Consider the following 14868-nt stretch of genomic DNA (forward strand, 5'->3'; position numbering starts at 1 on the left):
TGGTTGCCTATAACGAAACAGGCCAAGACAGGCGACAGGCGTAACAAGAACAGGCAACAGCATAAAGTAACATTTCTCTATGGGCAACAGCCTAAATTATTTTCAAGAAGAAGAGGAAGAAAATACCGTCGTAACCTCTTGTCCTGTTTGAGTTTTCTGTGTTGTTTTTCTTTTGTTTTCATTTTTCTTGTGTTTTTGTTCAGTTTTTTGACTATTCTAATGTTGGTGACGTGTTTGGAGGTAAATACGCATATTGGTAAGTAATTTTTAAAATATAATTTAAATTTACAATTAAATGTTTGAGATTTGTTTGGTAAATTATGTCCCTTAAAATTAGCATAATCATAAGCTTCTACCACCATTTAGTACAGAACATTTTTAAGAACTACCTTGCGACCAAAAAGATGTATGATCAAGCAAACTTTGGCTGATATTGAAAATAATATCGTATGATGGAAAAAAACGGCGTCAGCGATGACTATGAAATGAAGATCCCTGTCATTTTATAGGTATGTAAAATTATATGGGGAATGTCATCGATGTTCATTTCCAAGCTAACTGGACGCCTTTTTTTTCGATCATACAGTATAATGTGATTTTTCACGAAACACACTTCACCATAAAACTTTTTGATCAAATTATACTGTACAATTATAATGTGATCTTTGCCATTAGCAGAAATAGTAGTAAAAAAAATTCTGATACTTATATAGGTAGAAGTTTGCATATGAATTATGAATTGTTTTTATTTTTATCATATAGGTACTTTTTTATAATACAAAACTTTTAGATCTGTAATGTATATCTGGGTATATGTATAAACAAAATTATATACTTTTTCTTTTATTTTTCTATAAATTAATGGTATAACAAATGATCACAGATAAAATAACAATACAATTTTTTTTAATCAACTTGTTGGTCCCATGCTGGATGACAGTCTCTTTTTTCGCTCCAAAAGTCTTCTAAATCCGTATATATGTGGGTTTCTTTGGTATTATAGTTTAAAGCTTGACATATTCTACAATAATGGTATGATCGACTCTTAAAGTACCCATGTTCATTAAGTATTTCGAAATGTTTTTTCCAATTGTAATACTTTCTAAACTCTTCAGTTCTATTTAAGTGCAATAGATGGTCTGCTAAAGCTCTAGGGTGAGCAAAGTCATCTACATTTATATAGGAATCTAATGGAAACAGTAAATTATTGCTAGAGGTATTTGAACCCATGACTATTGGTATGGAGTCTTTATGATAAGCATTCCACCATAACTTTTCTGTAATATATTCGTTACAGTTTGTATTTTCAAACGAGAGATAAAATAAATAATTATCCAGTGCTGGACAGTCTGCTCCAAAGTGTCCAGGACATCTAAAATATTTAATAAAAATAAATTATACAATATTTGTACAAGATGTACCAGAAAGTTTGTAAGAAATGCGAAAAAGGTATTGATGTATTCTCTCAATTTTTGGAAAGCAAACTTTTTGACACGTCCTGTAGGTATTATAGTCTATTTCAAAATGCTTCATAGCACAGCGAGAAGAGTTGGGGCCAACATTTAGAAATTCCATCAGCAGACTTTTTTATTTAATAAAATAATAGTACATTATTGAACGAGCAATTTATGCTAGCCATTATTTACGCAGGCTGACGTTTAGGTCTTTGTGCACAAAGAAATGTGTAGATTTCTTTGTGCACCAAGATCCCTCGGCTACTTTGAGAAGTCTAGTTATGAAATGTTCAAATATTACGGGAGTTGGTAAAGCCACGTTCTGAAAGAGAGAATAAGTGGAATTGTTTGTGAGCCCAACACAGCTCGGGGAGGAAGCCATTCGTTGTTGATGACTGTTCTAGAAGCATAATAAGGAGACATGCGCACGCCTTTTACTTAAACAAGGAAATGCCAACTCTCGATAAAATTCAGAAAGTTGTAAATGATAACGAAAGATTGCCGGTCATGGGAAAAAAGAAACTTTGGACAACTTTAAAAGAAACGAGCTTCTCCTGCGAAAAGTACAACCGGAAGTCTGTACTCACTGACAGAGAAGACATATCTTTGAAGAAGGCAATATCTAAGGAACATTTGTAAATATATGAAAGGAAAATCTATCTTCTACCTAGAGGAACATGGCTGAATGAAGGACATTCTCTTAAGAAAATCTGGCAAGACAATAGCATTGGAAGTTCTCGTGGAGCGTTTTTAGAAGGATTATCGACTGATTTGAAAATCCCCTCCGGGAAAGGTGGCAGGCTAGTTATAACGCATATATTGGGGGAGATAATAGATTCGTACAGAATGAACTACTGCAATTTGAATCTAAATCGACCAAGGATTATCATTACGGCTGATATTTTTGAAAATTACTTTTCCGAAATGATAACATTACTTACAGAAAACTCTGTCATTGTTATAGACAACGCCAGTTATTATTGGAGATTAGTAGAAAAATTGCCAACCGCTTCTTGGAGGAAAGGGGATATTATAGGTTGGTTGTCTCAAAAGGATATTTCATTCGAAAACGGAATGTTAAAAAAGGAGCTGGTACAAATAGTTAGGCAAAGCAAATCAGTTTAAAATACATGATACTGACGAAATGACTAAAGCGTGGAATAAATGTGCTTCGGTTGCCACACTACCATTATGAGTTAAATCCCATCGGTCTTATATGGGCACAAATGAAAGGATTTGTAGCTCGGAATAACATAACGTTTAAGTTAAAATGTGTGCGAGAACTTACGAATATTTCGATAACACAAATCTCTGCGGAAAATTGGACAAATGCCATAGACCATGTCATAAAAGAGGAGCAAAAAATGGGAAACCTTGACAATCTCTTGGAGGAGACAGTAGAATATCTGCTAATTTCAGTTGGAAATTCTGACGACTCTGACTTCAATGAGAATGATTTATAATTACATATGTATTTTAATTAATGTAAATGTCTGACATTACCTAATTCAAATGTTTTTCTAAACGTGTGACATTGTTTCTTGTGGCTTTGTCATTTATGGTTTGTAACCTGTTACATTCATTTAACAATAAAAACTTTAGATTGAGTGTACTCGTTACTGAAATGTTACACACAATGTTAAAACAGTGTTACTGAAAATACGGGAAAATAGTTATTAAACAATAACGGGAAAATAGATATTTGTATCACCATTATCATATTACTTAACTTGTGTAACAAAATATATTTTAACAAAGCTTAAAATAAATTTTAAAACCCTAATACCCGACACTGGTGCGGTCAGTACTTGCTAATATCTTTATTGCATTATTGTTATACGAGGATTTGCTATTGGTTTCTGCAAACGTACCGGATGTGTCCATTTACAAACGTGTTAAAGCTGTCTGAAATTCACTGGAATATATTATACCCTTAAAATAAAACTGGTCCCATCTTTTGGCATGTCATACTGTACACAAGAAAACGCCTTTTGCATTTATTATGAAGGTCTTGTGCTCTCAAGCTTTTAGAAATAGACTATAATAGTATACTTACGCGTCTTTCATAGGTCCACAACCGCCGTAAACATCGACTGATATATATTTTTTCAGTTCATTTACATATTGCCATCGATGATTTTTTGCTTGGCAATTGGAGCCCATGATAGCAACTAAAACATCCCTTCGTTTGTTTAACATTAATGTTGATATTGGGTTAGCTACCTTTCTGAGAACAGTTCTACCATAAGGCACTGGAATATGTGAGTCTGATCTGAAATAATACAGTAAATAATAAGATAACCGTATGATCGAAAAAAAAAACAGCGTCAGGTTGGCTTGGAAATGACGATCGATGACATTCTTCTCATATGATCATATGACATTCTCTTCATTTCCAAACCAACTCTGATGCCTTTTTTTCGATCGTATGGTATAAGAAAAACCATTTGCTTTTTCTATATATTATATACACATTTTTAAAGAAAGCGGTGCATTTTGACAAAAAAATAGTATAAGATACTCAAGATAACAAGTATTTTTTGAAGAATGGGAATAACGTTTTTCGAGAGGAAATTTAAAACTGCATTGAAGCATGCCCCGTCGTAAAGTAGGGGTTGTATGGTTATTCTATAGGAATAATCGTCTTTCCTAGTCTATAATAAAAATCGGTCGTCGGTAGAGTTGGAAAATATTTATACTAAAATTAATGTAGGTGTGAGTTTTCACCCTTTCTGTACTTTTTCTTGATTTGTGAAAGTCAAATGTTAAAACACTTAACAAAACATAGATACTCAAAATTTAATTCAAATCGGAATAACGGCTTTTAAAATATCTGAAAAAATATATTTATTTTTTTAAAGTTTGATGCCCTCTAAGGGACAAACTCTTAATTTTTGTATAGAGGTAAATTGTGTACAGGGTGTCCCATTTTGGTTGAAATCATACGGTATCTCCGTTATTAGTAAAGATAGGAGGATGCGGTTTGCACAAACCTGTCCCACTTTTTTGTCAAACCGAAAATGCTGTCAACAATATTTTCGTAGCTCTTTTCGTTTCTGAGCTACAGGATCTTTTTGACATTTTTGCAATTTGGGACAGCCCCCGTATCTTCGTTATTGTGAAAGGTATCAAGAAGGTGAACACTGATTCTTGTGGAACTTTTTACGTAGAATACAGTGTTGTAGGCTGTTTTTCCACGAAAAATATATTTTTGAAAATATGAACTAAAGTTTTGTTTTTTCAAATGGAATACTCTGTATATTTATAAATCATATGATCCGCCTTGTTATGAGCTTCTCAAAAATATATAACACTCTATATTTATTTTTACTATTTACTGCAATATTTAAAAGATATCTGTTTCTTATTGGTAGGCCGTGATAGAAAGCAAAAAAATCCAAAATGGTATTTACTAAAATAGTCATACACATTAAAATTTTATTTGGGACTGAAATGTTTTATTTTTAAACTGTTACCACTGAATATCTGAATATAATAATAATTCTTCTTTTTTTATAAGGGGATTTATTATAGCGGGATAGATTTGCATTTGCAAATACCTAAAACTTGCCTAATAGCATTTTCCAGGTCTTCGACATTATTGTAGTTGCAACAATATTCATATTTCAAAAACCCCTAAATACAGAAATCGAGAACGCACAAATCCGGTGATCAGAGGGGCCATCATATCGGTCCACTGGTCCCAATTCATTGATTTGGGAAATAGTCATTTAACAAAATTCTAATATTTTCAAAGTTGTGAGGGGGAGCCCCATTTTGCTGAAAGTATATTTCGCGTAAAATAGCTAAAGGAATATCTAAAAGTTCCGATACAATAGCTTCCAAGATTTACAAATAGCGGCAGAGAGTTAAGTTTTTCTGATATATAAAGAATTTATTAGTGCCTCCCAAAATAAAACAAGAGACAGTATACTTGTAATAATTCTTTATTTTCTTTTATTATCAATCATGGCCTACTAATGAAAATGATACCCAATTATTGAAAACTTAAATATTGCGGTAAATAGTGAAAATAAATATAGAGTAATATTTATATTTGAAAAGCTTATGGCAAGCCAGATCATGTAATTTATAAATATACAGGGTGTTCCGTTTAAAAAAACATAACTTTAGTTTATATTTTCAAAAATATTCTTTTCATAGAATAACATACTACGCCACTGTATTCTACGTAAAAAGTTTTACAATAAACAGTTTTCACCTTCTCGATGCCTTTCACAATAACAGAAATACGGGGGTGTCCTAAATTGCAAAATTTTCAAAAAGACCCTGTAGCTCAGATCTATGAAAATTTTGTTTACAGCTTCTTCCATTTGACAAAAAAGTGGGACAGGTTGATGCAAACCGCACCCTTCTATCTTCACTAATAACGGAGATATACTGTACAATTAATTTATTTTGATTCCAAAGATACGGAGTAGTTCAATGTCCACGGAATATTGGGACACCCTGTATATATTTTCATTATATTATACAAACCTGTAAGTCATAGACCAATTAAATAAATTATTAAAATCTTGAAGTTTATTTTTGGAGTTTAGGAATGTGTGATATGGACTTTCGTCAGTAAGGAATGCCCATATTTGACTAAGATTTGTTCTCTTTGGTATATCTTGGAGACCCTAAATTATAGAAAGTTAATAAAATAACTTAAATAAACACACTACTTTAATTTGGACTTACGGTTGTTCGGTGTAGATGAAATATCACAATATCGGCCGTTTCGATGTCTTTATCTTCATAAGTTATATTACAATTTTTTACTGGACAATATTCAAATGGATCTATTCTAGAAAAATAGTGTTTGCTAATTATGGTTTGACAAAATAAATTAAAATATCACTATATGATCAGATAGTTTTAAGATCAAGCGTATTTAGTATATTAATAGAGAAACTATTTTTACTAAGTATTTAGTTAGTTTTTTTAATTGTCGAAATAAAAGCACCGTTGGTCATAAAATTTTTTGATCATACTGTAGTACATCTATCTAAAATAAAAAAATTAAAGGAAATTAAAACAACTTTATTTTAATTTCCCTATATGTGTATATACCGGGTGACAACGAAATTGTTGCAAGGTGGACTTCGATTTCATTGTTTTCTCTCTTATAAATTTGAACTTTGGGTACAATATACCGGGTAATTTTCAAGTGGCTGAACACTATATTCTTTATATATTTTTTTTCCAGATAAAAAAACGAGATTTGGTATGTTAGTATATTTACATAAGTTAGTATAGGTATGACATAAATGAGGATTGATCCTATTTTACAGGCAATTACTATAACTTTTGATTTTTAAGGTATCCTCGGTTTTTTCTATAGAAAATGGGGAAACTTACTCATCATTTTTAAATTTATATGGGATAAGTCGATTCCTGAGAAAGTTACAGCCCTTGAAAGGATAGATAAAAATCATGTATTTTGTTTCTTTTAAGAATGCTGGTAAACCTTTTTTCTTGAATGTTTTCTTTTGCACATTTTTATATCCAGTAAAAATACGTTTTACTGGATATAAAAATAAACAACCTTCTTAAGGCCAACTGGAAGTAAGCTCCATTAAAAAAATAAAGAAAAGTATAGGCCAAGTAAATGATGTCTAGGGCTTGACCTTGCCAATATTATCATTGATTGTCGTTCCCCAGCTGACGCCGTTTGACGTCGTTTTTTTTTCGATCGTATGGTATCATTTATAATATATCCTCTATTTATTGCAAACGTTTTGGCTCTCACTGTAGATATACGTCCGAGTCATTACCTCTGTCCGGAGAACTGTTTCAAATGTCTGTTTTCTATCGTTGGCCCATATTTCCATACTAATATCTTATAATTCCGACTGTTTGTAGCATTTGGTTCTTCATGGTATTGAAACAAGACTTTGCCCAGTTCAGAAAGATTTGTCTACAAAATATAATTGATCTGTTAGACTTATTATCTATAGGCATTACCAATTCCAATTATACCTATTATCTATAGGGATTACCGACTTTCAATTTACAGGGAAACGGTAATTTAAATAATAGAATTACCGGTTTACCGTATCATAACATATACAGTTTTATATCCTATAATGCATTATAATAAAATTAAATAATAAGAACATTGTAATTATATACCTGCAGATTAAGTGAAAAGTTTTGTTCTTATACAGGGTCCGGCAATAGTGCGTTGGGCATCTGTAGCTCCTAGAATAAAAAACTTAAGAATTTTGTTTAAGTGCAAACCTAAAGTATGTATCAGGACAAGAACAGTTAACCTAATTAAATAAAAACTAAATTAGTTTACCGTTCTTGGTATCAGAATGTATTTCAGGAAAATATTTCAACTTCTATAGGGTGGCTCAAAAAAGTGTGAGTGGACCTGCATGATTTTTTTTTAAATGGAACACCCTGTATATTATTGCATTTTTGGCTTCCTTTCAGATCACTTTACATAACCCTAATATATGAATAAATACATTTCGATAGATTCAGAGATATTAAAAAATAATTCAAAAATATATATATTTTTCAGCCCTTCTTAAAAAAAATATTAAAAATACAAGAACTGTTCTGAAATCAAAACTATATTAGGTATTTACTTTAGATGGTCTGTACTTACTTTGAGATAAATATGAAAATTGTAAATTATACAGAATGTTCAAAATTCTACGCCAAACTTTCTAAAATATAAAACAATTTTTCTTCGTTTTTTTTAATGGAACACCCTGTTTATTATTTTTTCAATAGACGGAGAATTAAAAAATAAACATTTTTTGTATTTCGAGTATTTTAAAATGTTTAACGGTTTCACAGATATTTGCGGTTTTATATTTCATATGGCATTTTCCATAGTAAATTTTTATCAAAGCCACCCAATGATTTTTCTCTCGTATTTTACCATTGAAAGCGCCATATGAGATAATACTGCGTGTATCTGCAAAACTGTTAAAAGTTTTGAAATGCTCTAAATACAAAAAATGTTAATTTTTTAACTCTCCATCTATTAAAAGAATAATATACAGGGTATTCCATTTAAAATAACGAAGAAAATATATTTTATATTATAGAAAGTTTGGTGTAGAATATTGAACATTCTGTATGATTTACTATTACCATATTTATAGCAAAGTAAGAACAGATCATCTAAAATAAGTACCTATTATAGTTTTGATTTCAGAACAGTTCTTGTATTTTTAATAATTTTTTTAAGGACGGCACGAAAAATATATATTTTTGATTTATTTTTTAATATCTCTGAAACTATGGAAATATATTTATTCATATCATAGGATTATGTAAAGTGATCTGAAAGGAAGCCAAAAATTCAATAATATACAGGGCGTTCCATTTAAAAAAAATCATCCAGGTCCACTCACACTTTTTTGAGCCACACTATAGAAGTTAAAATATTTTTCTAAAATACATCCTGGTACATACTTTAGGTTTGCACCTAAAAAAAAATTCTCAAGTTTTTTATTCTATGAGCTACAGATGCCCGACGCACTATTGCCGGACCCTGTATATCTACTAAACATATTAACCGCGTGTTCAAATATTAATCTTGTGGAATACTATATATATATCAAAATAAATCAAGATGTAATTAACGAAATATCATCGTAACAACAGATATTTTAGAAACGTCTAGGTTTACTTATTTTACTGAGATTTGTGAAAGAGAGAGAATTGACGCGAAAGAATTGTTAGTTGGCTGCTTTAATGCTGACTCAATGAGTTCAATGATGACTGTGATGAAGATGAGATTCCGTTATCTAGATTAGCCTGTGCTACCACCATTCATTAGTATTTTTTTATTGCTATTATGCATTTTTTTTCGCTACCTCAGAATGGCTTTATATTTGTTTAAAAATTTTTAGTCTTGTTCGGTTACTGTCTTTTTTGTATCATTTAATGTAATGCAAACAAATCGTACGATAAGTTGCCGCGTGTGGACCACGCTTTACATTTAAATTAATATTAAATTTTATATAAAACTTTTAAATTTAATTATCATTTAATGTAATGTTTCGTTTTGTTGTATTCTTTAGTTTTTGTTTACTGTTTTTTAATCACTAATATACGTATAAATGTAATTCCTCCTACTTTTAATCTTTTAGAATCACGAAAGAATTTGACTGGTGCTTTGTCAATTGACCAGTCAATTGACTGGACAATTGACCACAAAAGATTTTGACGGTCAAAATCCCAACTCTAAATTTCTGCAACTAAATGCTCCACAGCAACTTTTATTGGTTGCGATCGAGAGGCTAACAACTGTTGGTAATACATGTACAAATTATGTGGCATTACGACGCATTATGTGCGCATTACCGGAATTAAGTTGGCATTAAGTTGGCATTACTTGACATTACTCGGCATTACAGGAATTACGATGGCATTATATTATAATGCCATCGTATAATATCGTATAATTATAAAGCCGTGGTAATCCCTTATAATGCCCTTATAATATATTACCTGGTATTACAAGGTATTACGATAATATTGCAAGGCATTACATATGAATTACGCCGTATTCATATCAAGTATCTGAAGAAATACATCAGGATCTTCAAATTATTTCCAATCAGTTATCCTCGACTGCTCTAGGTTTTGAGAGTGTATCAACATTAAAGATTATTCAGGAAAAGGGAATAATGATGACATTAGGTTTTTAAATGTGTTAGTAATTGGTAAGATAATTAAACTTAGTAAATCGACACTCTGCTGGCTTTTTTCTGACAAAAAAGGTCGTCTATCGTCTGATCGTTTATTACGTGTAAGACGCATGAAAAGTGATTCAGAAACGAAAAAGGGTCCTAACAGAAAAACAAAGGGCAATTCTAAAACCAAAGCAAAGATAAAAACAATAAAAAAAAGGCACCTTAAAAAAATAAAAATGAGCTGAGTGAAACTGAAAGCGAAACAGAGGGATCAACAACTGATTATGAAACGGAAAGCGAGTTTGAAAATGAAGAATTTGACGATATTGAAGAAATAACCGAACAAGATAATAAGAAAGACAAAGAAATTACACTATAGACTGAAAATTATTATGCAGTGGCTTATGAAGATAATTGGCATATCGGTAGACTTATAAAAATGTCCAATAATGAACATCAACATGAATATATAATTAAATTTTTGAAACCCGATTTAGATAATTGTATATGGCCCCACGACAATGATGTCCAATCCGTAGACAAAAATTACATTTTTTATGGACCAATAAAAATCGTTGGAACAGGACCATTTCAGTTGCGGAGACAAGATAAATTAGCAATTGTTAAACTCTACAAAGATGTGAAGAAAACAATGTGTAGCAGTAAGAAATCTTAAAATCTAAATTAGTATTAATGTTGATTTGAGTGTTGGTTCATGTAAGAAACTATTTTTAAGAATACCTGTGTCTCCAATATTGGTGTCTTGAAAACTATAAAAGATAAAAAGATTAGAAATACAAAGATCAATTTTTTAATTTGAAATTAGTGGTCAACTTTTGAGATAAAAAAAGAATATCTTTAAGTAATCAGATTTTATTTAAATACAAAACCGGATTTTTTATTTCAGATTTTGACAGCCTCTGATTTTTACATGATATTTACGAAAAATGCGTCATTTTAGTTTTTTCAAAATATGTAATGTCAAAAACCAAACGAGATAAAGGCGCAAACTATATGGCACTTAATTACAACGAAAATTTTCTAAAACCATTTTCTATTTAACCATCTCTTTAGGTTTTCATGATACTAATATATCAAACAGAACTATTTATTATTATTTTAACAGAACGTCAACGGTTTCTTGTAGACGTATCTGTTTTAAAAAAGTAAAGTGTTCTCGAATAGTTGAATTTAAATATTTGAAATAGTTTTTTTCTTTATTCTTTGTATTTTTTGCTTCCGACGACGGAAAGAGATAACTTTCCGAAACGTTAAGCATTTTTTTCTTTGTTAGGCAAATTTGTATTACTGTAAACATAACTTTTGACAAGCTGCGTCCGTTTAGGTTTAACGCAGAAGTGTTTACAAAAAATAATTATTTTATTTTGTAGATTTTCTTGCAGTGCAGTGGCGAAATACCCATAAAGGATTTTTTTGGAGATACTAATATATCCCCTCCCAATTTTGAATAGGTATACCTAAGTAGTAATAATTTTTGTATTAAATAGATTATCTGCAAAAATACCTACCTACAGACTGATCATACTAGTTTTGTTTATGTACGATGATAATGGCATTACTGGTATTATAGAAATTTCATTGCATTATGATGGCATTACCGGAATTACGCAGTATTACATTGGCATTCCTAGCATTCAGTTCAACTGAAAGCTGGTAATACTACCAAACTGAATCAGTTGGGATTACTACCAAAAATGTCGCATTACGAAGTAATTAGTGGCATTCTATTGGAATTAGCGGTATTACTTTTAGAAAAGCATGTAATGCGCAATACATGTACAAATTTTATCCCAGCTGTTAGTCCCTCGGTTGCGATACTGTGATTAAAAATTATAACGGTTGTTTCGGCGCAATTTAACTCCAAAATAATAAATTTTTTACAGTATTTCTTGAAAAGGGTAATAAAAATTATGAATATTTTAATAGCATTATACAATAAATACGAGTATTGTAAGAAATCTATTGTAATCGTAATAAAAATGGTAATAAAAACTTCGAAAATTTCGAGTTCAGAAAAACTTGACATCGGGCTTCTATAGAGTAGTATAGACGTATATTTACGAGTATTTTTTAATGACTACCAAAATTACCGGTATTTGAAGATGATTTACCGATACCATTTTACCGTGTTTTTAGGACTTTTTATCGGTAAATCGATAAGCCGATAATGCAATCCCTAATTATCTAGATGTATTTAAAGGATGGCCTACCATGTTTTTTCTTCTCTCCCACCATTTTGTAATTTTTTCTTCTTCTATTGGCTCCAGATCCAATAATAATATGCCATCCTCTTCTACCAGTTCGTTCATTTGAGGCGAATAAGTTAATATGTTAGTGGCAATTACTAGCACTAATATTAAAATTACAACTGTAATTAGTCTTTTGTATCTGCGAATAGTTGACGTTGCCATCTTTGAATTTTCTGAAAAAAAAGAGATTCAGTATTAGAAACCATTAATGGAAGTAATAAATAGTATACGTCGTCCGAATTGTATTCCGGAAACTTCGGCAGCATAATCTGCAGATGAAAATAAGTAAAAAAAGTTCGTATAAATGTATGTCCTAAAATGCTTAGTTTTGGAGATACAGGGTGTAGAAGTTTCATTTTTATTTGGATTTTTTCCATATAATTTCTGAAGTAACATCAATATTTGGATGAAAATTAGTATCTAGGAGTTTTTTGACATGAGGAATTTGATTTTAATGTCAATGGGCGTGTTCAGGGACGGTCAGCGGCTGAGTGGCTGAGTAAGCGATTTCCCTAACTATTCTGACGAACAGCAACAGGCAGCCGCTGTGCAAAATTCTCAGCGGTTAATATTTAGGCTGAGGCAAGTCAGCCTTAATTATTTCCTTATCTGTGGTTAACTAATATAAAATAACTAAAAATAACTTTAATTTTCTCAGTTTTTTGTTTACTTTTTATGGTTTGTTGAAGTTTGTAGTCAATCGTAGTTAATCGAGTCTTTAAAAAATAGGAGATATTTGTTGCCAAAAAAGTTACAAAGCAGTAGGTTAATCTAAAACTATTCTAAAACGTTCGAAAAAGACTTGTAAATGGAGATCGAAGAAGTTGAAGAAATAAAGAAAATTCAACTTGATTTCCATCTCATGTCGAATTTTCTCAATACAATGAAATTAAGAAAAAATACTACTTTCTGAAAAAATCTAAATCAGCATAAATAACTGTTGATTGTAATTATAATATGGTCTGATCGAAAAAAATTGCGCCTATAGTTGGCTTAGAAATAACGATCGATATAATATTCCCTATATAAGTTTACTTATAAAGTAGATAACAGCAATCTTCACCTCCACATCACCCCTGACGTCGTTTTTTTTTATTGTAGGGTATTTACACCTTCAGTAATTTTATTTGTCCCATACTATCGAAAAAAAATGCGGAAAAGGTGACTTGGTCGAACTGGCAGTTCCTGTTATTTTAAGTTGTTTTGTTTAGGTCTCTGTTTAGGTGTATTGGTGAAACTATTTTTATAAACTGTTATTTTTTAGAAATTTAATGTTTAATACTGTATTATCAATTTTTATAGTAGACAGAGAGCCCATGAGACAGCTACTGTTTCTTGTTCTTTTTGCTGCTTTGTGCCGTTTAGGGAATATCGTAAACTGCTGGTCAGCGAAATTCTACGCTGAATGTCAGCGGCTGTGAACGCGCCCAATATAACAGCGGCCCTGAACGCGCCCAATATAACTCCTACTTGTAGAGGGCGCCACCTACATATTTTTTAACTGTTTTGAAGAGTAATTACTTTTTGTCCGTACCTGTATAAAAGTACTGAGTAAAAAAATATATATTTACGATGTTTTTTACGTAAACAAAGTCTCTTGGTAGAAATCGCTACGACTAATGATTCTCGAGATATTTGGAATGAAAATTATCAGTACCTGTCATCATTAACATAAATTAAACATGCAAAATAAAAAGTTCCCAAATTTATCATTTCAGCCAAATAACTCTATCTACTCAATATGTTTATTTTTTTTCTCAATTATTATGATACGTATTGACTATTTCCATTCTAAATATCTTGAGAACGGCTATTCGTAGCGACTTTTACCAAGAGATATGTTTTACGTAAAAAATCACGGAAATGTATATTTTTACACTGAATAGTTGGTTGTGGCATGAATAGTTATTACTCTTCAAAACAGTTAAAATACATGTAGGTGGCGCCCCCCTACGAATAGGACCAAAATCAAATTCCTCATGTCAAAAAACTCCTAGATACTAATTTTCATCCAAATATTGATGTTACTGCAGAAATTATATGGAAAAAGTCCAAATAAAAATGAAGCTTCTACACCATGTGTTTCCAAAATTCATCAAAATCGAATTTCTCATGCCAAAAACTCCCAGACGCCAATTTTCATCAAAATATTGATGTTATTTCAGAAATTATTTGGAAAAAATTAAAATAAAGATGCAACTTCTATACACCCTGTATCTCCGAAACTAAGCATTTTAGGACATATATTTATACGAACTTTTTGACTTATTTTCATCTGCAGAATATGCTGCCGAAGTTTCCGCAATACACTTCGGACCACCATGTATAGTAACAGGGTGTTTCAAAAAACGTTCCATCTCTTGGGGGGAGATTCCTCACGTAAAAATAAGATTTATTTCATATCAACATAGGTCCAATTTTGCTTTGTTTCTTAGTTACAGGGTGTTAAAGTCTTAATATTTTTTCGATTTATTATAA

The 14868-nt window shown here is 31.1% G+C and overlaps 1 protein-coding gene across 5 annotated transcripts in view; it reads right to left on the reverse strand.

Annotated features, from left to right (window-relative positions):
• Positions 1-832: 832 nt before the first annotated feature.
• Positions 833-14868, reverse strand: part of LOC115874398 (glycoprotein 3-alpha-L-fucosyltransferase A-like) — an 86731-nt gene continuing 72695 nt past the window's right edge. For all 5 annotated transcript variants that reach the window (XM_030889559.1, XM_030889557.1, XM_030889556.1 and 2 more), the window contains exons 2-7: positions 12352-12563; positions 7235-7377; positions 6159-6264; positions 5955-6097; positions 3511-3726; positions 833-1372 (exon numbers count right to left, since the gene is read on the reverse strand). In XM_030889559.1, the coding sequence (XP_030745419.1) occupies positions 907-1372; positions 3511-3726; positions 5955-6097; positions 6159-6264; positions 7235-7377; positions 12352-12552 (1275 nt within the window). In that variant the 5' untranslated portion in view covers positions 12553-12563 and the 3' untranslated portion in view covers positions 833-906. The remainder of the gene's footprint in view (positions 1373-3510; positions 3727-5954; positions 6098-6158; positions 6265-7234; positions 7378-12351; positions 12564-14868) is intronic.

This window comes from Sitophilus oryzae, unplaced genomic scaffold, assembly GCF_002938485.1.
Source record: "Sitophilus oryzae breed Bouriz unplaced genomic scaffold, Soryzae_2.0 scaffold_1274_pilon_pilon, whole genome shotgun sequence".
NCBI lineage: Eukaryota > Metazoa > Arthropoda > Insecta > Coleoptera > Curculionidae > Sitophilus > Sitophilus oryzae.